Here is a 24,476-nt window from a genome sequence, read left to right on the forward strand (position 1 = left end):
GGAGAAAGGCAGGGAAGGGTTTGTGTTCCATTTTCTGATATCTTAGGGCTACGACGTGCTCGGGTTATGGTATGCTAGCGTTACAGTGTGCTAGGGCAGTGGGATGGCAGGATTACAGGATGTCAGAGTGATTCAAAGAAACTAACTCAATGGTTTGATTAACTATTAAGTAGGTATTCTTTATTGGCAGCGCTGGATGCACGGGGCATCGTTCCACCTATCGTGCACACCGTCGGGTCTGATTGTGCAGGTTAAGTACATGTTCTACATACGTATTCACTAGATTTCCAAGAAATGTTATACATATTCATTAGTTTTCTGGGAAACTATTAGCATATGCAAATGTCCTTTACGCAGGCGCATTGAAGGTCTCTGGTGGTCTTCAGGAGTCCTCTGGTGGTCTTCCGTAGTCTTCCTCACTTGTCCGCTATTTGACCCTCCTCAGGTGATTCTGCGCAGTATGGTTCTTTACATGTTTTGATACCTCAGTGTTTGTTAGTGCTCCTATTATCTAAGTTTTCATTAGTAGTTTAGAACCATATGGCTAGTTTAAGCTAAATTATCTACAAGGACGAGAACAAAGGCAGGAGTTGTTATCTTTTCCGGCCCTATCTATTCAAGCAAGGCCTCTACTTGTGCCTTCTTAACAAGATCGTAAGTTCATCAAACATTTAATTAAGTTTTGTGATCGCTCATGGTTCCTTCTTGCTCATCACTCCCAAGTGCCAGTCTCTGACAGGCTTAATCCTTGACAAACACCAGTCCTTGGTATGTAAAGTTACAGAGAGACAATCATTAAGCAATAAGCAGTTTGTTCTCTATATCAGAGTTTAGGCGAGTTAGGAGTAAAGCATGTTACTGTTACAGACTGGCTGTGGGTTTGTTGGCCCTGGGTTCTTGGAGTTATGTTATTTTTGCCTTGCCTTGTCTTGTCTTCTGGGTGGTCTTTTTTTGTTGGTTTATTTTGCAATTCTTTCTTTATGTTGCTGGTCTTTTCAGGGTTTGGAGAGGGGCCTTTGGTTTATGTATGTTTCTTCTGGTTTTTTTTTTACTGTTCTGGTGGTTTGTGTTGCGTTTTCTGTCTCAGAACCACCATTTGTGGTCTAATATGTCTGACCAGGTGTAAGAGACTGCATCGGATGGTCTGGACTGGAGGCATGGAAACCCATTTTCTTGCTGCGTATCCAGACCCCGATCCCAGCGGACCAGGTGCAGCCACCAGCTCCACGAGGGCCTAGCCACCAGCTTTGCCAAAAAAAAAATCCGTGCACTGTGTTGTTGAAAAATTGCAAAAGAAAAGGCAAAATGCTTATGACTTTGTTAACGCTTTATTTTGTGGCACTTGTTTTGTTAACTGTCATTGTAATAATTTTGATGATTTATGTTTGTTTACCCTATGATTGCCATTGTGGGCAATCGCCACCTTTACCTAAATTCCCAGAGCCGTGAACAAGTAATGCAACCTGGGACATGTTTTTGGTTTTATAAGATAAGATGTTGTTCATTAGATTTAGATATGTTAAGATAATTTAGATAAATAAGATGCTGTTGTTTAACTTAGAAATGTTGTATTTAGAAAAAATGTTTTTAATTAGTATAACCATTGTGTAATATTTTTGTTTGTTTTTTAATGAGCATTTACATATTTTTTTTATACCAATATAGAATGGGCCTTAGGAAACCAAGTCGCTTAAGCTGTACGCATCTACCTCACGCGCCTTCTACCTCTATCCTTTTCTTTCCTCTCTTTTTTTTTCTCTGCGGCCAGCACCTTATCTTGCTCTTTCTCTTTTTCTCTCCTGCCGCACCTTATCTCACCCTTTGTCTTTCTCGCCGGGTTAACCTCGTTTGATGTATATAGTTTGACATTATGATACATATTTTATTAAATTTTGAAAAAAAAAAAAAAGCTATTAACCTGCGAAGGTTTGGTGTGTTGTAGCAGTTGGTGCAGTGGGGTCTGGAAGGCGACCAGCGCTGTGAGGTCTGGTGGATGGCAGTGGGGTGGAAGCAGCTGTTGGGGGGTCCGTCATTTGCACAGCCCAGCCCCCCCCCCAGCATGCTCTGGAATGTCTGGGTCCCTGTGGCAGTTTTTGAATGGTCCCTCCCAGTTGGGTCAACGGACCCAGTGCAGCCAGTAGATCCCGTTGGAGCTCCTCTGTGTGGCATAAATCCCTCGGCATTGGGGATTCAGGAGAGGTGACCTTGGAATCTGCAGATCTCCTTAGATGACCTTCAGGAGCTGTGGGCTGTGGGTGGGGACTGGCTCTCTTTCTCTGGTCCAGTGACCGGTGTCATTGCTCATAGGAAGTGGAAGAGCTTTAACAGGCGAATCTGTCATTTCCCTTCTTCTGGGGGTTACGGGAGCTGTTCTGGAGGTGAGGGAGGTGTAAATTCACGGTCTTGAGCCAACCTGGCTAGAGCAGAGGTGGACTGTGATTTGTCTGACCTCAACTGTGTATCTGTAATGCAGTTGTAATCGTCTCTGCCTGCACAACTGGCATGAGGTCCTATTTTATTTTAAAGGAGCTATAGTGAATAAAGTCAGTGAATCTAGTGCACGCTCTTTCTGACCAAATATATGAGCATTTACTTTAGGATAAGATAAACAGTACCTTGAACTCACTGGTTATACTGACTCAACTCTCTGTTGCGTAAAAATGGGGCCAAGGTTGGCTCGGACATGGGTGTCTACATGAGAGACATCCACGTTTAGTCAGATGAATCACACCCCAGTCTCCTGTGTTCCTCATCAGGTCTCTGACAACTCTGCTGTTAGCCCTTATTGAAGCCAAGTACAGTCTCTGTCTCTTTTCTTTCTTTCTTTCTTTCTTTCTTTCTTTCTTTCTTTCTTTAACACAAAGGAAATTCAGTCTTAGACATTCAGTTGCAGAAGAAAGTTTGTGTTTGAAGATCACGCTTGGATCTTTGAGTAGGGCTAATTAGATGCCTTTTCCTCTTCTCTTCATCCCTGACAGGCTTAGGCACTCTCTGTTTCGGAGGACCACTGCCCAAGGCGCCTAGCGTTGCACAGGGAGATGCTGTATCTCATTTTGCACTGTGGATTTTGTTAGTCATCAGGAATGAAGTATTTTTGGGACATAAGCTAACTAAATTGCACTCAAGTGAAAAAAGTGCTCTGTAACTTCCGAGAGATAGTATTGGAATATAATCAGAATATCAATATTTGGGGCAAAAGATGCTTAAAAAGTTAGGTAAAAATTATGAGCATAGTGCTGTTTTTTTTAGTTTGGATTTGTATATGTTTTAGATTTAAAGTTTGAATGTAAACAAATCTGGTTGAATTGATGCGGAAAATATGTTCAGATTGCCAAGTACTTCTTTCAAACAAGAATAAGCAAAGTAACAGCTACAAAGAGTGTTTCGGCTTTAAAGTGTTTTGTATTTTTCAACCCCAATCTCCAATTTTCTGTTAAAGTGGCCTAGAAAAACACCTGTGTCACCAATTTGATGATCCACCCCTCCTAAGAAAATTATTGTTGATGTTGCTTAGTAGAGACATAGGCAATTAGTGGTTGGACTGTGGCCTCTCAAAACATGTGTCTTGTTTTGTTCAGAAGACTCTCAGGCTGCAGCAAGCGCCCAGACATCACAGCAAAAGTCGAGGATCCAAAAAAGAAGCCTGCAAGTTACAAAGGAGGGATGGGCAAGTAAAAGGCAAAAGCCTGAATCCCATCTGTCCTAAATAATAAACTGCTCAGCTCTGGGCTGGCAGCACAGGCCACCTGCAGTTCAGGGTCTTGGGCACAAATCTTCTGCAGTTCGGTACTTTCCTCCTTCCTCACACATGAAGAAATAAAAAATAAAAGGAGATCCCCGTTACTTAGTTCAGTGAAGGGAAAAGAAAGTTCTATGTAGATCTGTTTGCCCGTTTTGAAGGATGGACTTCAGCACAAAGGCGAACAGTGCCCTAGTAGCAGGCGGCTGGGCAGGCGGAGGGGCTGCAGGGAGTCTGCTCCCAGGGAAGCTGTTCCACTTTGTATAATTTAGGAACTGTTGTATTGGGGGTTTGAAGCCGAGTTCCCAGCAGGCACACCCTAGCTCCTTTCTCTCTCTGGCCCATTAATTGTCCCGAATCCACTCCGGGTTTACAGAAAGCGGGTCAGCCACCGTTAAAGGGGGATTCTGTCCTCAGGATGACTGCAACCTCGAGCTCAGCCTTGCGCTTGGTCGGTGAGAGAGCCATGGCTCTAACTGCAAATCTGAGTGAGGAGGGGCTGTGGATATAGGAGTTTTGCAGGGAGCGCCTGAGCCGCTGGGCTGCTGGACAGGGTGAGACCCGTGCCAGCCAATTCATCTTTTAGCTCCAAATGCCTTTTGATAGAGATGCAGGTCTCCTGGGGATTGTGGGGACGTGCTCCTGCGTCTGGAAAAGATGGCTGAGTTCCTGGCGTAAGAAGGGCACTGGGGTTTAGAGGTCAGAGTTGAGGCAGGTATGGAAGACGGCAATAGCTGTGATCTTTAGTCCAAAAATGTATTTTTGTATAATCAAGCAGTTTTTTTACCTCTCTTCTGTTAATCCAGTGTGGAATATGAGCCAACAAAGAGAAACTGACGCTGTACACACTGCACACTCTTAAGTATTTGTTTTAAAATATGTGTGAGGTCAAGCTAGAACATGCTTTGCATTTTGTGTATTTATTAAAGCAAATTTTGTGCTCTTCCTGGCTGTCTTCTGTGATTTTCAGCGTGCTTCACCTCCACAGAAAGAATTACTGTGCCTAAGAAAGAGGCCATTAGGCATCTTCCCTAAGGAGATTTTTTTTTTGTTTTGTGCTCTGCTTCTGAATTACAATCTGTGTTATTTACGCCAATGTTTAAAAGAGCTTTCTGATTCCCTGGTTAAAGTATTCTGAACCTACTCCAGCTACATTTTACTACGCACAACTCCCACCAACCATCATTTTTTATTTCAAGTCGTTTTTCATGAAATTACACACATCGCAGCCAGAATCCTGTGTTGCTGTTCCATGGTTTTCTTCACAGTTTTCCAGCTGTATTCCTCCTCCCCATGATAAACAGTGTTGCCAGTATTTCTTTTTCTCTTAGAATACACATGGTAAGGATGGTTGCTGGATGTCTCATCCTTTTTAAGGCTGTGAAGACATGTTCCAACAAGGCCTTTTCCCAGTCCCAAGTATTCAGGGACGCAAGACATGCCTATCGCCATCAGCTCTGTGGAGGATTTAAGACAGATTGTGCACCTGAAGGTTAAACCATGCTTCTGTCGGAAGCTGAATTTCAGCAAGCAAAAGCAACTTCCCCAACCCTTAATTTGTGTGCCCTTTTAATGCTGCAAAATGTAAATAATGATCCTTGCATACATCTTTCTCAATTAAGCGTACAGTGGATGTCTTCTCTTTCAACTAGTCTGGAGCTTAAAAATCAGCTTAAAAATACTGGATAGTGTAATTTTTGCTACACATAGCCTCAGTCCACTTGGAAGAAAATTGGATTAGTTACACAAGTCTTCATGTAAGGCACAAAGAGAGCTTAAGGTTTTGAGTGCCCAAGGCTGCTCTTTTCAAGTAAGTTAACAGGCACATAAACACCCTGTAATGGCGTAAGGACTCCCCAGAACATCTTCAGGACAGCTGTATTTTATGTAAGCCGCTGTTTCCATGCAACCTCAGCTAGCGTTGTGCTGCTCTTTACAGGATGGGGTGAGTGGTGTTGTCTTTGGCTGTGTGGGCTTAAATGTGTTTCTAATGAGCGTGTCAAATAATTACCTGTTAAACAGACTGCCAATCTGGCTGAAGCCAGTGCTTCCGAAGAAGATGAAATAAAAGCTTTGGTGATACAGTCCTGCCATGAATATGATCCAATCAAGTAAGTGTTGATCATGTCCAGTCTGTTCTTTGAAGATTACGGAAAAATTGCAGAGATGTGTGTTTTAACAAGAGAGACGTGTGCCTACCTTTTTCTTTTTTTCCCCCAAAACTTTTAGTTACATGAAGAAACCCTTGGGCCCGCCTCCACCATCATGTACTTGCTTTCGTTGCGGAAGACCTGACCACTACATAAAGAACTGCCCAACAAATGGGGTATGATTGTGGGGGACTTGTGGTGTTACTCTAGTTTTTAATTGTTTTACCTTGGCAGTTATTTAACAAATACATGAATACTCATATTAAGAATTGTTTCTCTTGGGGTGAAATGCAGAGGTTATATGGCAATGTTGCAAAGCCCTTCAAAATTCAAAGGGAAGCTGGAAATATAAAGGTGAAATTTTCTTTCTAGGTCGTAGACATTAAATATGTCCATAGATCTTTCTCTGTGAACTTTCATGCCTATTTTTATATACTTCAGTATTACTGGAAATTTTTCTGTTTTCCACTCTTTTTAATGACAGTTCACAGTTTTTATTATTTTGCATAAAACCAAGACATTTCTCTTGACACCATCTAAGAGTAGCTAATTGTGCAAGTGATTACAGTGTTAGATATTGAATGCGTTTAGTTTGTCCACAGCCCTTTCTCTCATACTAAATCATGTAGCCAACTCTGGGGACTTACGGTGGTCTGCAACAAGCGGATAGTTAGGCATTTAATCCACATTCTTCTCCACGGGAGAGTTGGTTAAAACCTTCAGAACTCAAACCTACTAATGTTTTTTTGAGATGTGTTTTATTCATTAACCTTGAGGTTGGGGACTTCTCACTGTACTGGATAGTGGGAAAAAGACTGGTTGAAACATCAAGACACAGCCTATGCTACATCTTCAGATGTTACAATAGTGAAATGTGAAAACCGTATAGTTATTCACTGCATACTAGAAATTTTTTACAGTATTGAACAACTAGAGCTTCATGCTCTCAATTCAAGACCATATTCACCCAGTAATCATATGTGTGTTTTTATAATTGATGAGAACCCCCAAAACTTCCTTAGTTTGGCTAAATACTATTTTGATTATTCTAATTCTACACAGGTATTAGAACAGCATTGCTGGAATCTGAGGAACATACATGCCCAACGTGGCATCAGACGGATGTTTCGCCTGATGCTTTAATTGCCAACAAGTGCCTACACCAGGTAACGTGATGACATTTACGTCAAGTGCTTGTAAGAAAAGGCTATTTGTAAAAGGCCGAAAGGGAAGAAAATATTAATTTACATCTCCTTAAGCAAGGCGTATTTGAATAAGGCTAAATTTACTTTTCAAATACATTATCTGTTGTTGTCACAGAAGCTTACAACTCTTTAGAGACAACCTGGCAAATTCAGGTCACGCTTTTGTTTAACATGATTGCCCTGCTTTCAAATTCGGCATTAACACTGAAGTACTTTAAATACAGGAACTCTGAGTTACCAGCCATTAGTAACAGTTTTTCTTTTTCAAAGAAAAAGCAGAGATTTAAAGTATTAATGAGTAACCACAAATCCAGCTAAACTCAGTGGGAAGTGGCAGCTACTCTTTTCCCCGAGCCCACAAAGGGCTGCAGTGACACGGGGCCAGGGGCCCTGCTGCGGGGCCCTGCAGCGCAGTGTTTCCCCATTCCCCACGGCTTGAATTTGCCTGTAGCCCGCAAATGATTTTTAGCAACAGCTTTCTCTAAAGGCCCATCCTCGCCCCAGGTCCGTGTTGTTCCCCCCTGCCGGGACCCAAGGTGAATTGTTCTGTCAGCCGGGTTGCGTGATGGTGTCACAATGGTTGGTTCCAATGTTCTGGTTCCAGTGTCCCTCCCTGGGCCAGTTGCTCACAGCTTTTGCAGGAGGAAGACCTGGAGAGACCAGTCTGTCCGTCCAGGGAATCCTGCTGCGATGAGGAGGCTGAGAGTGCTTGAAGGTGAGGGGCTGGCAGGGGGCTAAAGCACGCTGGAGGCAGGACCCATCACAGTCGTCTGTGGTGGACCGAGTCCCCTCGAGGTTTGAGCATCTCCAAGGACGGAGAGCCCACCGGTGGCCTCGCTGGCCTCTCGTGACTCTTGCTGCAAATGTCTGCCCTGGATGTCTAATGGGGATTGCCTGTGACCTCCAGCTTGTCTCCATCCACTCTGTTGCTGGGCCCCTCCGAAAGCTGTTTGATTCTTTCCTTCCAGGTTGCTGCCTGTGTGTAGGTCTCCAGTCAAGACCTACGCATCCCGGGGGCAGAAGCAGGGTGATGGGTTCTGTCCCTGCGGCTGGCCCCACCGTTGCTGCCGTTGTGACTTCTCTGCTGGAGCGTCTACAAGACAACAAGGTGAGACGGGGGCATCCCACTGTGCTGCCAGAGGCTTGAGGGCTCCCCCCCCAGCCCTGCCTTCCCTGCCCAGGAGAGGGCAAGTGCCACATGTCCCGCATCCCAGCGTTCCCTCTGGCGCTGGGCTGTGTCCATAGGAGTGGTGGGTTTGGGGAGGACCTGGCCTGGCATCAGTATGACCTCGGGTTGGTGGCTGGTGCTCGGACACCGTCTCCAGGGCAGCTGCTCCCTCAGCTCCTTTCTGTCGCAGACATGAGCTGGGGGCACGAGGTGATGGTGCCGTTCACAGGCTCTCCGGAGAGCAAGGGCTGGCAGCTCCCCAGGAATGAGGACAAAGTAAGTCTTAATGTCTCCCTTTCGCGGTCTGTCCTCAGGGTGACCGAGTGCAGACTTACCGCCAGCTGGAGAGCGCCTTGCAGGGAGGTGACGGCCGTTTGCAGAGCGGTGTCTTGAACCGCCTGATAGCTGAAGCGTCTGGTGACATAAGAGCCGCCCAGGTGAGCTTGTTCTCTTTGAAGACGGAGGTTCCCCAGTGCCCCTGCGAGAGCTGCTTCTCCTGGGGAGCCCTCCCTGGAGAGGAGAGACCGTATCCAGTGCCGCGCTGGGGTGCGTATAGAGCCAGCGAGCCCCTCTGTGCGAGGTGACTAATGAGCCACGTTTGGAGGATGGAGGTGGGACACACAGGCTCCCAATTCCAGCTGCTGGCAAGTCTTTGCTTAGGGAGAGGCTCTGGGGACTCGTTCTTGTGGGGCATTTGGTGAGGGCCTGTAGAGAGCTCTGAAGAGGGGCGGACATGGTCTGCCTGGGGAGAGTTGGGTTCAAGTCTCTGTTACCCATCCTGCTCGCCTTCCCCAGGGCACGAAAAGTGGCAAATGCCTGGCCTGGGGTGCAGACGTCCCCATGGGGTCTTGCTGGGGAGACGGGACTGTCTCTCCGCTAGCCCTGAGGTCACTGCTGGCCGGTTTATCCCCGTCCGAGCGCCTCAGCCTTTTTCCCGCGGAGTGTTTCACCTGTGGTGCTTTTTTAGGGTGTGACCGATGACGTGAGGACAGCCGCTAGTGACATCCTGGTGGCTCTGGCTGGCTCCCACTTCCATTTTGTGATGTCCGAGCTCCAGGGACACCTGAACGCCATGGGGGGAAGCTCTGAGGAATTTGTCTTTGTCACCCTGGGCAAACTTGCCAGCAGCTACGGTATGGAACCCTGGCCTCCTGCTTTGAGTTATGGTCCGTGATAACTGGGAGAGGGGATCCTTCCCCTCCCAGATGCTCTGTACCGAACTGGAGGGCTATGGGGTTGCGGTGCCTCCTTGCCAGGCTCCATTGCCAGGGCTGGGGCTGAGCGGGAGCTCTGCCTCACAGCCTCAATCGTAGTGCTCGGAGGGCAGGAACGTGTCAGAGACCAAACCTTCAGGGGCTCTGCCCCACACCATCCTCCCCATGCCCACCAAAGCCCTTCCCTGCTCCCTCTCAGGGAAGCAGCCCGTCAGGAGCCCTCCCCATCGTCGGGGGCCTCCTCCGTCCCGCAGATATCACTCGTGTCCCCCTGGCCTTGCAGCACGTCCCCCACATCCCAACAGTCCTGGCCCTTCTGCTGGGCAGTGCTGTTGAGGGCTGGACCCCAGGGTCCCCCCACCGTGGCTCCAGCTGACTGCGTCTACGCTCTATCCCTCTGCCCTGCCCTCTCTGCAGCCCTGCGATGCATCCCCTTTGCCGGAATGACGCTGCTCGCCCTCCACGCTGTGCTGAGCCAAGTGGGGAGCGGACGGGTCCGGCGTGCCGTCTGCGGTGGTGAGTGTCGGACCCTCAGCCGTGGCCCTGAAGGCAGGGGAAGGGTACGGGCCGGCTCGCTCTGATCTCGGCGCAGGCACGGCGGGTCCGAGCCCGTAGCGAGGTCAGGCCTCGGCAATGCCAAACCGTCGTGAGCGTGTAGGAACGGCGGGTGAAGCGTCAGAGGTTTCTGGTGGGCAGGACGTGGAGACGCTGGGTACCTGCACAGAGGAACGTCACGGGTGCCTTTGCGCTGCCTGGTCCTGAGCCTTTTGACCGGCTTCATGTGCCTGTGCTGAAGGGCAAATATTTGGGCAGGGAAGGGCAAGGGATGCAGCGGGTATATGCTGGAGGGGAACAGGCATGTGAGGAGGAGAAGCTGTGGCGGGGAGGAGAAGAGAAAGAGCGCAGACACCTCAAGCGCACGGTTTGCGCCTGAATCCAGATGTGGTCTCAAGCCAAAGCCTGGCAAGCTGGGGGCTGTGCTTAAAGCAGGCTCGGGTGAGAGTGCAAGGTACCCTTCCCGCCGCAGACGCCCACGTGGCCCTTTTTCCCTTCTTTTGGTGCAGTTCTGGAGCAATGGTTGAAAGGGGTGAAGACTTACATCCACTCCTGGGACAAATGCCCCTTCCCTCGCATCGGGGAAGCGCAGTTCTGCGAACGCATTTACCCCCTCTATTGCTACGTGGTGCAAAACTGGCTGGGCTGTGAGGAGGAAGAGGTGAGGGCAGCTGCCTTTCCAGCCCAGGGACTGAGAAAGCCCCCCCCCAGGCCAGGAGTCTGCCAGTACCATGCCCAGGGCTGGGGGCTCCCTGACAAGAAGCAGCCGAATCCTGGGACCTTTTAGCAGTGGGGCGTTGGGTGCCAGCATGGGGAATTGCTTTTCGTCCTCCGGAGCGAGCCCTTCTTCGGCGGGGTACCTCTTTCTGGGACGGGTAGGACTTGTGGCCAGGGGATGCTGAGGTCTAGGCAGATCTTCAGCCCTCCCTTCCCTCTCCAGGACAAGCAAGCTGTCCTCAGGGCGGTGGCTGCCATGATTGGCGTCCTCCTGCACGAGGAGCAGCACCGAGAATACGCCTGGGATCAGCTCGTCCTGTACCAAGACACTTTCTGGGCGACCAAGGTCAGGCAGTGCACAGGACCCTGCGTGGCCATGGGGTCTGTGCAAGTACCACAAGGTGTCGGGGAGCTGCTGGGTGCCAGAGGAGCTAGGGAGCCTTTACTGAAGGTACAGGGAGAGCAGAGGAGCCCTGAGGCTTCTTTCAGGCAAGAGAAGAGCAACCCAGGAGGGACCCAAGTGTCACTGGGGCTTATCTCCTGTGGAGGGGATGCTCTGCCATCTGCCTGGGGCTCTGGTGTGCCTGAGGAGCTCTTCCCTAGTGCCCAGGGCCGTGTCCAGCCCTGTCAGACACGGGGAGAGGTCTCACGGGTGGGAAGCCATGGCAGGTGACGAGGGCAGTTCTGGATTTCCTCAAGGAGCTGCTCAGCACCAGTGCCCGGAGCCGTTCAGCATGGGATGTGGTGGGGCATGTCCTTGGCAAGTTCAACCCCATCTCAGGCAAAGCCGCCTTACAAAGTGAGGGTGCTGGTAGGAACAGGGCATTCTATGTCATTCGATGCTAAAGAGCGATCATCAAAACGCTGGCAGCATGGGCTGGCGGGTCTGGCTGGAAGAGCTTCTTCTGCTTGCCGGTCTGCTCTGGCCCTCCAAAACACGACCAGCCCAGCCAGTAGAAGCGTGCAAGTGTTTCTACGCAGGTCTGGCAGCAGAGCCTGTCCCCCGCAAAAAGCCTGTCCCCACCGCCCACTTTGTGCGTGTCTCGACCTTGCAGGACTGGACAATGGAGGAGCCCTGGGACTCCACAGTGTCCCAAGTGTCTCTCGGTCTGGTGCAGTTGAGGTAAGGTCTACGGCCCAGACCCTCGGACTCCCTCTGTTTCCCCACCCGGCCAGCTGGTGCAGCCCTGTGGCCTTAAACGTAGTTCTGGGAGTAGCAGGGTCTGCGGGGTGGGACGGTGTTTCTCATTTCTGATGTCTCTCCGTTAGGACAAACCCAGTTGTCATTTGAGCCGCTCTGGAGAGAGCTAGTGAGTCCCCGTGTTGTTTTTCTCTTCCTTTTTTTTCTCTGGCCAGGAAGCTGAAGCCATCTTTGAGCAGGGAGGAAAGCTGCAACCTGCTGGCTGAGTGCTGCCACACCATCTTATCCTTTCCTTCCAAAGAGGAGACGGAAGGGAGAGGGAAGACAGCGAGGCAAACTCGGAACATACAGGTACCCGCCATCCTGGCCCTGCCCACCTCTTGGTCAGGATCCCACCTCAGCGTGCCCTGGCAGCCCCCCGTGATGCCAAAGCTCAGTCCTCCTTTTCTTGCTTTCAGACTCTGCACATGTTGTGCTTGGAAGGTCTGGGCCGGATTATAGTAGCCCTTCTCAAGGCAGAGGTGACCTCTACCTGCTTCGAGGACATGGTCCATGTGAGCAGCCATGGGGTGATGGGGAAAGAGTGGCTCCGAAGCTGGGGCGGAGATTTGGGGGCCTTAGAGAGCGGGGCTGCGAAGGCAGCACTGCCAGTGCTCGGTGGGTCTGGGGGCCATGCAGAGCCGCAGGGCAGGCCATCAAGGAAGGGTCCAGAGGAGGGAGATGGAGGGATGTCAGGGAGAGAAAGATGCCCGTCGTGAGACAGGATAACCCCCTGCGCCAGGTCCTGCAGCGCTGGCTCGCCTCGGCCAAAGCGTGGGAGCGGGAGAGGGCCTTGCAGGTCTGCGCCCAGCTGCTGGGTGATTGCGAGGAGCGATTCGAGGTCATGGTGAGTAGGGAGCTCCTGTGTGCCCCATGCCTTTCCCTGCCCGTCGCAGCCCCAGAAGAGAGCCCTGCTTGGCTGGGCGCTGGGTTTCAGGTTTTGTGGAGTGTCCGGGCGGCACCTCTGCCCTCTCCTCTGCCTGATCCCTGCTGCGGGCAGCATGGCTGGGAGAGGTGAGTGGGCAGTGGGTCTACCTGCGACCCTTTTCCTGCCTCTTGCCCCTGCAGAGAGGATGCGCTTGCAAGCAGTTTGGCTTCTTGGTGAGGCTGCTGGGACCTCTGACTACTGAATCCCTGGCCGCATCCCGACGCTGGGCAGGGGTCTGCCTGGGTCACCTTCTCCAAATGCAAGGTGAGGACAGAGGGGGCTTGCCAGGCTTGGTCAGCCTGATCGGTCCTCCCTTCTCTGCCTCGTGCCACCAGGATGCCATGGGGCCAGACGCCATCCCCAGGAGGGAAGAGGGAGGCGACGCGCTCGCCTGGTTTCTTACCCCTACCCGCTCTGTCCTCTCCCTGTCCAGGGCAGTCAGGGCCATCCCCCACTGCTGTCTGAGAGCAGGACCTAGTCTCCAGTGCCAGGCACTGTCCCCCCCTGTGAAAGGAGCCCTCCACGTCCCGGTGAGACGGGGTGCTCAGACAAAGTGCCCAAATATTTGAGGGTGCCTTTCCCCTTGCTGACAACAGGCAGCTCCCCAGATGATTTCCCCAAACACGTGCCTACCAGGAAGGAAATCTGCCCAGGAGCAGAGGGGAAATCAGTGAGCTGCCCAGAGTTTTGGAGCAGGGACTCCAGCTGCTGGCCCAGAGCAGGAGGTGGGGGGGGTTCTGGTTAAACCCCTCTCCAGCCAGCCAAGAAATGCTCTCCGCAAGGGAGGAAGGTTGTAGACGGGGTATTCTGTGGCCCTGCAAAATCACTGTCCCTGCAAAGAAATCGGTTAGAAGTGAGTTCTTGCCTGTGCTTCAGTGAGCAGCATCCCTCTGTGCTGAGGATATTTCCTCCCTCCCAGAGCCATCCCTGCCCTGTGGATGGCATAGGGGAGGCAGCTGCTGGCATGAGGATGGCACCTGCCAGCTCCCCGCAGGCAGTGCCAGGGAGAGGAGGACGGGTCTGCCCAGCCTGGGATTTATTGCCTGCAGAGGCTGGCTAGTCACATCGCGCTGCGCCGAATTCCTGGCCTTTGCTGCCCCAACCCCTGGTCCTCCTTTTTCGATAGCTGGGGCTGACGGTTGGGTTCATGTAAATGTGACTCTCCTTTTTACCTGGTGCTTCTCCCAGCCAAGACCAGGAATGTGGCACCCGAGGCGGGTGACATTGCGTGCCTGCGTAAAGGGCTGGATGCCACCGACGACGTGCCTCTGCTTGAGACCTCTTACGAAATAGCAAAGGTAACCGGCCCCGGTATGGGGCTTGGCGACTGGGCTCCTGCACATCCCCCTGCTCCCTCCAGGCTCCCACGCCATTTCCAGAGGGAGCTGTCATGCCAGCACCTCCCTTGTTAGCAAGTGGCAGGAGGCTTCGAGACGTGCCTGGCCTTTAGGCACACTGTCAAAGGAGCGGATACCACGTCGTGTTTGTGTGTGTGTGTGCATGAGAGAGTGCTGTTGTCAGAAGACAAGCTTTGCAGATAAGCAAACGTGAGAGGAGACGCTTCTAAATCTCTTGGCTCCATAAAATATAAATGGCCGGAGTGTACTGTGATTGCCCCTTCCATGACAGGCGAACCGCTGAACTTAAGAGTCCCTTCGAGGCTCCTTCCCATTCTGCAGACGTGCAGAGTAGTGACTGGGTCTCTCCTGTTTCTGATTTCGCTCCAGACTGTCTGCAAGTATTTTCCCCCAGCACAGGCCGCAGACTTCATGAGCACCATCACGGAAAGCCTGAAGTGTACCAGAGACGAGCGTGCATGGGCCGCGGAGGTGTGGATGACTACCTTTCTGGAAGAATGTGGACAGCTAATATATCAGGAGGTAAGAGGGACATTTTTTTTGGTTTGGCTTTGACTTTTCTCTGTTGGCTGTTGCACTACACCTCGTGCAGTTGACACAAGCTAAAGAAACGCAGCCTGTGTGCAGAGACGAAGGGTATCACTGGTCCGAGCTGCATGTTGGCACCTCCTGCCACATTCTGCTCTGCGGAGTCAGGGGGCATGGGCACGTGCAGTCCCAAGTCTCCTGCTGGAGCAGGTCCTTGCCGTGAGAAAGTTACCTTTGGGATGCACCGACCTTCCCGTTCCTGTCCTTTCACCGTGAGGCTTCTTTATGGGCTTGAAGCATGGTTTTGGTTTTGATCTTGCATTGCCACAGCCCGGTGGTCAGGGTTATCCAGGCTGTTCGGTGAGAAACTTGTGCACCTCTTCGGTGTACGCAAAGTGCTCAGCCCCTGGCACCGCTGGGCCCAGGCAAGTGCAGCAACCGAGGGCACGTGCATGTTTGCGTGCCGAGGGCACACTCGCCCCAACCTGTGAGCCAGGGCTTGGGCAGAGCGGCAGGGTGACGTTTAGGAAGTTTAGGACTAGACCCTGACAGCGTGTCAAGGGAGCAGGCATTGCTCGTGAACTAATTGACCGTGTTTGTGTTCTGTAGAAGTACGGGGAAAGGATGCATTGTGGCATTCTTTCTCGTCTTCTTCCTTTCAGGTGCCAGAAGTCCTGCACGTCCTTTACAGCCGCTTGCAGACCATGCAAGAGAACACCCACAGGCCCCTCCTGCTCCTGGCAGTGTATGTCCTGGCCTGCTTTCACCATGAGCCTGTGGTCGACAGCCTCCTCCAGAAACGTCTGCCCCTGGACAGGTCTGTGCACCCCCATCTTGCCCCTCTGTGATTAAACATGGCTTGCCTGTGTTAGGAGGTGTCCCGATCCAATGTTGGGGAAGGTTTCGATATGATCCCAAGAGCGAGATTAAGACACAAACGAGGTCAAATGCCGTATATCCAAAAGAGTTTTTATTGTCAAAAGTATCAAAAGTAGAAAATAGTAGCGATGGGATAGAATGGAAGAAAAGGCAGAAATCAAGCAAGCAGCTGGGATAGAGTTGCAAGGATAGTCACCACCATGGATCCAGCGGCGTCCCGTTGGTCCTCAGTCTTCAATTCTTTGGTGGTGGGTGCACGCCACGACTTGTCTCCACGGTTTTTTATAGGGCCTATTTCGATGAGGTATGCACGTATGTATTGTTCATGCACTGTTCACACGCTGCAGGTTTCGTCTATCACACGACCTTTATGTGACCAAATCTTATCTCAAAGACTACAGTTTCCGTGAGAATGGTAGCCTCCACATCCTTACATCCTTGTCTGCTTTAGCCTGTTTCCTCTCCTGAATGCCTCAGTGGCCTAGTAATTGACCTTATGGACAGAGGAATGTCCTGCTTAGACAGGCCATCTCAGAGACAAAAGGGCTCGAGATAAGCAGTCCACAATTCTTGAGATGAATAGCTTGAGAAGTCTCTCTCACACCTGACAATCTTTGAGACAAGCAGCTCAAGATAACAATTCAGTCTCTCACAGGAGGAATCCAAAGAACAAGGTCGCTCGTCTCCCAAAAGGTCTGAGCATTGCAAGGCCATGTGCTCCCATCTCCGGAAAAAACAGTCATCATAAGCCCAGCTGCTGACAAGCAGAGAGTTTGGGCTCTGGTGAGGGCACCGCAGGTACCAAGGATATGAGCTCAAGGGTGAATGTCTCTTGCCCTGCAGGGATGCGATGGAGCTGTGGAGCATCCTGGGGAGAAGCAGCCTTGGGGTTCAGGTCCTGAAGTACTTAACACAGAAATTAGAGGCAGCGGGAGAGAACAGCCCTGGGCCCCACTCTGCTGCTCACGAACTGGACCACAGCCAGGCTGCTCTGGAGTCCCTCACGGTATGCTCGATGGCAGAGGCGTTCCTGCAGCTTCGTGTCTGCTTTCTAGCAAATGCCTGGGGAGACTGCACAGGGGTAATGTGCTGGGGCATCTCAGCATTAGTGCTGTGAGGGGCCGGGACACTTTGCTGCTCCTGGACCGCAAGGCTGTCCCTGGCATGAGACCTGCAGGCAGCAAAAGCTCCCCAAGGGAGGCAGCGGGACTGCACTGGTGGGCAAAGCCCTTGTTTAATGGGTGTTTCTTGGCTGAATTTCCCTGTAGCTCCCCCGTGCCATCTCCGAGGTGGTGTTCATGCTGCCAGCCAAGGAAAGGGTCCAGCGCCTGCTTCCCCGTCTCCTTCCTGGCCTCCTGGGTGAGATCAGCAAGGCGCTGGGTGAGGGGATGCTGCTTGCCCCTCTAAGATGCCAGAGAGGGCTCTTCTTACCAGCATTTTAGGAAGCAGGACTTGCAGGCCAGAGACAGCCCCAGTTTCCCCCGACCCTTGAGGACCAGGAGCAGGGGCAGAGCCTGGCGCTACGAGGACGTGACACAATGGGTCCGTCCGCCTATAAATCTGAAAGGCAGGAACACCACTGCTGCAGCCAAGCCCTGCGGTCACATGCCGCCAGGCCACAGATTACACGAGTTAAGTCTCCACAACGCCAAACCACAGACGGCCATGGCCAGAGCTGGGCCACAGCCCCTGGACCAGGAAGGGTCTCCCCCATCCGCAGGGTGCTCGGCCGGACCGTTCCCACGCAGGATCTCTCCCCAGTCAGCGGAGGGAGAAGAAGGACACCCTGCCATCAGGGTTGCACACAAGGCAGGACGAGAGCAACCGGCGATGCTACCAGCAACCCTTGGGCATCTGGCATCGAGGGAGCACGGGGACCCTGGGTTTCCTCCTGCTGTCAGTGGCCTGAGGCATGGCAAAGGATGAAAATGTCCCTCTTCATGGACATGGAGTTTGGGATGAGTGAACCAACACCTCTCAAGGCAGCAGAGCCTTTTAGCTCTGCTACAGACAAATCTTGCCTGGAAGCGCTGCGATCTGAGATGTCTTTGGGCTTTCTTTTTACCAGCCCTTACTGTGAGGCTTTAGAGCTGGTGCTGAGCAGATGCATGGAGAAGAGATGGCTGCTGCTGCTATGGAGGCAGGGAGCGTGGGCATCCCTCAAAAACCCGCAGGCTCACGCTGATGGTGTGTGTCTCCTGACGAGGTGAGATCCTCTTCTGGTGTCTCACCTTCTCGTGGGTGGCTGTGCCCAGGGAAATGGCTGCCAGGACCATTCCCATGTGTGCAGGGAGCTGTCTTGCGGGGCTGAAAAGTGCCTGCACCAGAGCAGGGGAAGTTTGGGGTCGTGGCCTGTGTCCTTGCCGCATGACCATGAGTTGCCTTCTTGTGCAGTGTCCTGCTTCACAACCAGCTCGTCACAAGGGGCGTGATATGGGCCCTCTCCCAGTGGCTGAACTCCCCCTCGGGAAACCTGCAGCTCACAGCGACAGCTTTCTTTGCTGAGGTGAGGCAACAGGAGGGGAAGGAAGGGTTCAGAGGGCTTCTCTTAGAAAACTGCTGCTTGGGATGCCTCTTTCTGAAGGAAGAAGGTGCCAGAAGAGAGCGTCATCATCCAATGGATCCAATGGATCCTCGTTTCTACGAAGCATGTTCATGTGGTGTGCCTTGACTTAGGTGGCACCCTGGCGCTCACGGGCATACTGCTTTATTGCCGCTGATGAAGGATCCGCCAGTCATGGAGAAGAAGTTCCTGGAAAGTGTCCTAGGTGTCTTGGTGGAGAAGTCACAGCACGGAATCGGCGCCGTGCGGCAGATGGCAGTGAGAGGCCTGGGCAACGCCGTCAGGGGAGCACCCAAGGAGGTGAGACCAACTTTTCCCCTTTCTGACTGCAGCCCCTCACTGGCAAGAGCCTGGTGAAGAGCGGCAAGGGGCTTCGACAGCTCGGACAGGCTAGTAAAGGCAAACGGGGCTCTTTCCTAAGACCACGCTCCTTTGTCTGATGTCAGTAGGGTAGCAAAGGGGAAACCTGGTGCCAAACAAGGCTTCCTGGGCTGAGATCACCTCTGAGCGGGTTTCTAGCAACTTCAGCCCTTGGCAGCTGAAGGGATCCTGACCAAAGACCGTTGCCCGTCAAGGAGTTTAGAGAGCCACCTAACAGTTACCCTGAGGAGACCCAAGCCTGTGCTGCTCTGTGCACATCCCATGCCTTGGCCTCAGGAGGAGCTTAGCAAGCTCACTGCAACCGAGGAGCCTGCGGGCAGCTCCCCCATGTACCAGTGATTACGCCGCCTGCGTGGCCTTGTAGGAAAATCCTGTAACAGCTCAAATGGCCAAAATGGCTTTACCCTTCCCATAGGCGGTGTCTGCACAGCACCCTGCATGGAGATTGGAGGTGCATTCGGTGCTGCAAAAGTCAGGGTTCCCAGCATCTGAAGGGACTATCTATATTAGTCTGTCTTTATAGCGCTAGCTCTGATAAATAGCATGTTAAGAGGTATTTCACCGAGTCTGCGTGCCTTTATAAGGGGATCATAACGGGACAGCACCTCCTGGTGCAAAACATAAGCAATAGTCAAGAGAAGCCATTCGGGTCAGGACTAGCGAGAAGCTTGTGGGTGTCTTTGGCTTTGCAGGTGCACAAGCACAAGGCGGCCATCCTGGAGGTGCTGCAGAGGGGCCTGGAGAACACCACGTGTCCTGTGGTGGCTGCTGAGAGCATGCTGGCGCTGGCTGAGGTGGTGAGGAAGCTGAAGGCAGAGGGCTTGGGGTCTGCCTTCAAAGATATTGCCAGGTCCACCAAGATGTTCTTGGAGGCGGTGAGTAAAATAACTTTCTCCTGCTTGTCTGAGAGGTAGTGGCGTGGGCTGGGACCTCCCCATGCTGCGTGGAGGGTCTCTGCTGGCTGAATGTCTGCTTTGAGCCTTTTTCCCCACTGTTCCGTGGGTAGGGTGGGTTACGCTGTGAAGTGCCTGTGCTTCCCCCAGGACAACAGGGTCTCTCACATGCCCCTGCGGTTTCTCAGGCTTTAGACAGCTCCCCTGCCAGAAAGGATGCTCAGGTGCCCTGAGACTCCCCGTAGATTGGGAGTCACACTTGGACTCACGACCTATGTGGCAGGGAAGGAATCTGGATGAGGCAACCTTCTTTCCAAACCTGGGTTCCAACACATACTTTTCCAAAGAACTGTATTCAAGCACACTGACTTACTGATCAGTGATTCTTGTTTTGGTGCTTTACATACCGGTTTCTCGAGGGTGGGAATGAGTGGACGACAGCTATTTCTTGGGCTGCCATCCTCCACGGGCAGCGCACGATTGTTGATGTGGGGTTGGTAGGAGGTGCCCTCATTACCCAGCTGACAGATGGGGTCTGTGAGTTGCAGGAGCCAGATGTCCTTCGCTTCTCAGCCTTCAGCCTCTATGCTGTCCTGGCCTCCTCCGCCTCAGGGAAAAGATCATTCTTCACCAGAGAAGTGTGGGAGACCTGGGTCAGCCTTCTCTTGCACCTCCGGGATCCTGACCCTGAAGTTTCCAATGTAAGAGCCCCCAGATCTTATTTGCAAAACTGTAGAAAGCCACAGAAAGCTGCCTGGTGAATTGCTGCAGCCAGTGCCCTCCCTGCCTGGAGGCTGCGCCTGGGGCAGCCCCCTCTGCTAGGGAGAGCTCAGCGGAGCTCAGCTGGATGAGCTTCCCGGGAAGGACCCCGGCCACTCCAACGGGGGAGGAACAACATGGCACGACTCTCCTTTTTCAGGTGTGCAGGACCACTCTCTACGTCTGCGCTCCGTTTCTGGTGCTGGAGCGGGTGCAGGAGAGCATCGTCACCTCCATCGGGCTGAGCGCAGCCCAGCTGCAGTACGAGGTTTGCCATTGCCTGGTGAGTGAGCTGTGCCCCGGGGAGACGTCGCAGCCGCAGGGCTGTTCCCCAGAACCGAGAAGGGAGCGTGAGGCGACACGCCAAGGGTGGGCAGGATGGGAGCCGGGCAGCTGGTGCTGAGACATGGCCTGCCCTCCTGGACACCTGCTCGCTCTTCCTCCTTCCCCTCGTGGCCAACCCAGCTTGACCGGCCGTGGGTCAGCAGAGTGGCCTTTTTGGCCAGAGAAGAAATCGTGCCTCCTTGCTTCCCCCAAGGTCAGAGATGCCCCTGCTATGTTGGAGAAGCTCCACAGCATCGCCAGGAGCCGCCGCCTCGAGAACGGCCAAGCGCTGCACCCTGCCGCCGTTGCAGTCCTAGGTGAGAGTCAGGGCTGGAGCCCGAAGCTGCGCTTCCCAAAGAGACAGCCACAGGGGACCGCGCTTTCCCCGTCCGCCCAGGGAGACCAGGGCCAGCCTTGGCAGGGCAGCCGCAGAAGGCTTTGCTCAGGGCTCAGGGCGAGCGTAGGAGAAGGCGACGGCGTGCAGAGCCGGCACTGGTGGGGTGGCTGGGCCCCGCACGAAGCGATGCTCAGCTCTGCCTGCTGCTACGTCCCGACTGTAAAGTTCGGATCTTTCTAGCCTTCCCCTCCAGCTCCCCGAGCATGTCCCGGGTGTAGGGGAGGGCCACAAGACAGGGCTGGAGGGCAATGCTCTGACATTTGCCTCTTTGTCCCATGCCTTAGGAGACATCCTGGAAAAAACAAGAGGCCTTAGCGGCTCTTGGCAGCAGCCGGAATGAGGCTCCTATCTTCAGGTAGGTTTGAGCGGAGCTGAGCTCTGGCTCTGCAGGTCAGGGAGGAGGTCAGAGGCTTGGCAGCAAAAAGCCTGGCTTGGAGCAGAAGGGGGAGCACGCAGCAAGGCCAGCTCCTCATCACCCCTCCTGTGTCACTGCAGCTTTCCATCGCCTGCGGCCAGGGGGCAGACAGCATCTTCTGCCGCTGTGGACCACGATGGGCCAGGGGTACTTGTGGCAATAAATTTCCTTTCCTGGTCACACCAATGGAGAGTTGATCTTTCTTTCCTAGAGACGGGGGGAGCCGTGACAGGGCCATGCCAAGGCCTGAGAGCATGCACCCACGGGAGCTGGCTGACGGGACCATGAGGCTGCTCTCAATGATCTTGGAAATGTTGCAGCAGTTGGGAAAGGTTCCTGAGGACTGGGAGAAAGCAAATGTGGCTGCTGTCTTCAGGAAGGGCCAGAAAGGAGAACCAAGGCAGCACAGGCTGGTCGGCCTTGCTTTGGTCCTTTGGAAGAGGATGGAGCAGAACATGCTGGGAACAGGGGAGACCAAAGGATGTTGTTTACTTTGGGTTTAGTTAGTATTTTGACACCATCTCCCATAACGCCCTCGCTGACCAGGTGACAAAGACTGAGTCCAATAAGAGGCTGCAGAGGGCGACTGAAACCAGTTCTCATGCCTGCCCAGGGGGCTGCAATTTCTGGCACAAAGCCCCACGAGAGGATCGCCCGCTAGCAATGCGCCAAGTTTGGGCACCAGTGCTGATGCAATGTCCACTCCTCACGAGGGATACAGACAATGTGGCAGAGCGTGCCCTCAGCTAGTTGGCAGGTGACAGGCTGTCAGAGTCCTATACTCCTTGACCAGCTACTTTCAGATGCTCCACATGAGGAGCGTTTAAGGTTTTAATACTAAATGTATTTATTTGAGGATATTTGATGTTACAGGGGATTTTTATTTAGAGAAGTGATATATACTTAATAGACTGAAATGACGACAGAAAAAGAATGGAGCAATCGTATTATACAGCTGAATCGGAAGGCAAATATGATTCCCATTACCTATCTCTACACGCTTACCGCCAGGATGCTGGGTGTCCCCAGTTGCCTGGCAGGAGTACATGGTTTGAAGCCAGCTAAAGGCCATTTCTCTCTTCAAAGTATATTTTTCTGGGTGTACTGTAAAATTTTCAGCCTCTTTTTTTTTTTTTTTTTTGCACATGGTATCTGTTTAAAAACCCCAACCAACTAAACCAAATGTAAGGCGGGGCGGGGGCAGTGCCACAAAAAATGTGTTCTACAAAATGATAATGTCCTGGTAGAGTAAATGTCCCGAGGAGACTAGGAGACTCTGCATCCCCTTTCTGTCCAGTTATTGGGGATCTGGGGGGAAAGGTCTCGCTCCGGCGGTCCCTGGAGGTTCCTTTGTGCTGAGGAGAAATCGGCACGGACAGCACTGAGTGCCTGAGGAGACCCTTCCCAGCACCACCACCACGCAGGGCAATGGGCAGGATGGAGGAAAAGAGTTCCTCTGCCCGTGGGGATGCTGAAATGGCCGCCGAGGGCCAGGACTGGCCCTTCCCTCAGGCCTTCCTGGCCCTCAGAAGACATTTGGGCACAGTGGAGGGGATAGTCCTGACGGTGCCCTGACAGGGAGGAAGACGAGGCTTGTACAGAGGGTGCTGCCTTCTTTACCCCGTCAGGACGCAGGGCCCTGTGCGTGCCCACCAGTGCCGTGGGCTCCAGCGTGCTGCCATGATGGGGGAACTACATTTCCTAGCGTGCCGCGGGGGTCCCAGCCCCAAGCACGTCTTCTGCCAGCTCCTGAGCACGTGCAATGTGAAAACCTGCACCCCCCAAACTGTATTTCCTTCTTCTTGCAGCTCTTTTTGTTTAATCTGATGTAGGATGATGAGCTCATCAGTTTGTATTTCTGTTTCAGACCACAGCTTTTCCTGCTAGTTTTCATACAGGGAGGGCTCGTGCATTTGCAGCCTTGAGTAAGTGGCGAAATTCTCAATGTCCGATGCACAAACACCCAGAAAATTCTGGAAAAAAACCCAAACCCAACCCCAAACAAAAAACCAAACAGAAGAAATCTCATAAATTCTCTGTAGCAGAGAAAAGAAAAAGATGTTTCTTTTTGCACAGACATAGCAGGTTGCAGGGACACTGTGGGGCAAACAAGGAGGTAGGGGGAAGATTTCTTAGCCTGAGGTATAGACCAAGAGCTGTATATACATTATATACTTCAGTGTACCTGGAAATTTTTCTGTTTTCCACTCATTTTAATGACAGTTCACAGTTTTTATTATTTTGTATAAAACCAAGACATTTCTCTTGACCCCATCCATTGCATATTTGCGTGTTTTAATTACACTAAGTCGCTGGTTGAGTATTGATGCCATTTCACGTTAGTCACTGAAGCTATATGCATGAGGTATGAATTCAACCTTCACCTATAGACGGTGAGTGCAGGTTTTGCCAGTGACTGATTCAGAGCACAAGATTAAGCTCTCATTCTGAATTGTGCTTTGCAGGAGGAGCAGCGGGTTTGTCTCTTCTCTGAGTGGACGGTGAGCTAAGGCATATGTCAGCCTTAAGGAACCTGAAGTTAAGCCAAAGAATGTCGCTCGAGTTCAAAACTCTGCTCAAGCCTTTGGAACATCCTGGCTATATTCATGTAGGAGAAGCAGTATTACAGTTGAGCAACCCTTACGCTAGGTAAAAGGAGAGGATTAAAGGCTTTTGCTGCTTAAAATAATCAGGGAAATGTCATTCTAAGTGTGGGTCTTGAGGTACGTCTGCCTCTCTTTTCTTGAACAGGACAAAAATTTTGAGACTGTTCCCAGAAGTAAAAAGAGCACAGGAATTCCACGGAGTTTCATGATAGAGGTGCCCAATACAAAGGGTGCTATGCTGACAAACACTGAAGAAATATGCAATACCAACTATTAATGCGTAAGAATGGAATTAAGTGGACTGACCAAAAAGTGAAGGAGAGAAACCACGTGTAAATATCTTGAGTGGCAGTGCAACCAAGTTGGCCAGCATCTGTCATTCCAAGGGAGGAAGCACTGTCCTTGTATCTTAACCTGAAATCTGTGATATTTTCTAATATTAAAAGAGGGTGGTCCTGCTGGTCATGCCCCTGGAAGTTGGTTAAACTTGTGGTATGCTAAGAATCTGCATTTCTGC

The 24,476-nt window shown here is 52.0% G+C and overlaps 2 protein-coding genes across 3 annotated transcripts; both read left to right on the forward strand.

Annotated features, from left to right (window-relative positions):
- Positions 1–7,670: 7,670 nt before the first annotated feature.
- Positions 7,671–17,063, forward strand: LOC128150671 (maestro heat-like repeat-containing protein family member 2B). Its single transcript, XM_052807033.1, has 17 exons — positions 7,671–7,809; positions 8,063–8,202; positions 8,577–8,699; positions 9,230–9,395; positions 9,894–9,992; positions 10,541–10,692; positions 10,972–11,094; positions 11,804–11,871; positions 12,105–12,240; positions 12,348–12,443; positions 12,671–12,775; positions 12,997–13,120; positions 14,045–14,154; positions 14,584–14,736; positions 15,405–15,559; positions 16,465–16,627; positions 16,890–17,063. The coding sequence occupies exons 1-17, from the start codon at positions 7,671–7,673 to the stop codon at positions 17,061–17,063; spliced, it is 2,226 nt and encodes a 741-aa protein (XP_052662993.1).
- Positions 17,064–17,455: 392 nt separating this feature from the next.
- LOC128150715 (protein maestro-like) lies at positions 17,456–21,437 on the forward strand. 2 transcript variants are annotated; one of them, XM_052807152.1, is made up of 8 exons: positions 17,456–17,827; positions 18,016–18,126; positions 18,337–18,484; positions 19,258–19,440; positions 20,007–20,159; positions 20,378–20,500; positions 20,756–20,858; positions 21,223–21,437. In XM_052807152.1, exons 1-8 carry the CDS (start codon positions 17,544–17,546, stop codon positions 21,276–21,278), a joined length of 1,161 nt encoding a protein of 386 aa, XP_052663112.1. In that variant the 5' UTR covers positions 17,456–17,543; the 3' UTR covers positions 21,279–21,437. The 2 variants fall into 2 exon arrangements, with proteins under 2 accessions (XP_052663112.1, XP_052663111.1); XM_052807151.1 differs by lacking the exon at positions 21,223–21,437 and having other exon boundaries at positions 20,756–21,213.
- Positions 21,438–24,476: the final 3,039 nt, after the last annotated feature.

Source organism: Harpia harpyja, chromosome 14, assembly GCF_026419915.1.
Source record: "Harpia harpyja isolate bHarHar1 chromosome 14, bHarHar1 primary haplotype, whole genome shotgun sequence".
Taxonomy (NCBI): domain Eukaryota; kingdom Metazoa; phylum Chordata; class Aves; order Accipitriformes; family Accipitridae; genus Harpia; species Harpia harpyja.

Excerpts from the sequence above, each read along its gene's own strand:
- LOC128150715 (XM_052807151.1), top strand. The coding sequence starts at position 17,544 with ATGAAAATGTCCCTCTTCATGGACATGGAGTTTGGGATGAGTGAACCA. Across the intron at positions 19,441-20,006 it reads CCAAGATGTTCTTGGAGGCG|GAGCCAGATGTCCTTCGCTT; the intron begins GTGAGTAAAATA and ends TGTGAGTTGCAG. Across the intron at positions 20,160-20,377 it reads CTGACCCTGAAGTTTCCAAT|GTGTGCAGGACCACTCTCTA; the intron begins GTAAGAGCCCCC and ends CTCCTTTTTCAG.
- LOC128150671 (XM_052807033.1), top strand. The coding sequence starts at position 7,671 with ATGGTTGGTTCCAATGTTCTGGTTCCAGTGTCCCTCCCTGGGCCAGTT. Across the intron at positions 11,095-11,803 it reads ACACTTTCTGGGCGACCAAG|GACTGGACAATGGAGGAGCC; the intron begins GTCAGGCAGTGC and ends TCGACCTTGCAG. Across the intron at positions 12,241-12,347 it reads GGCAAACTCGGAACATACAG|ACTCTGCACATGTTGTGCTT; the intron begins GTACCCGCCATC and ends TCTTGCTTTCAG.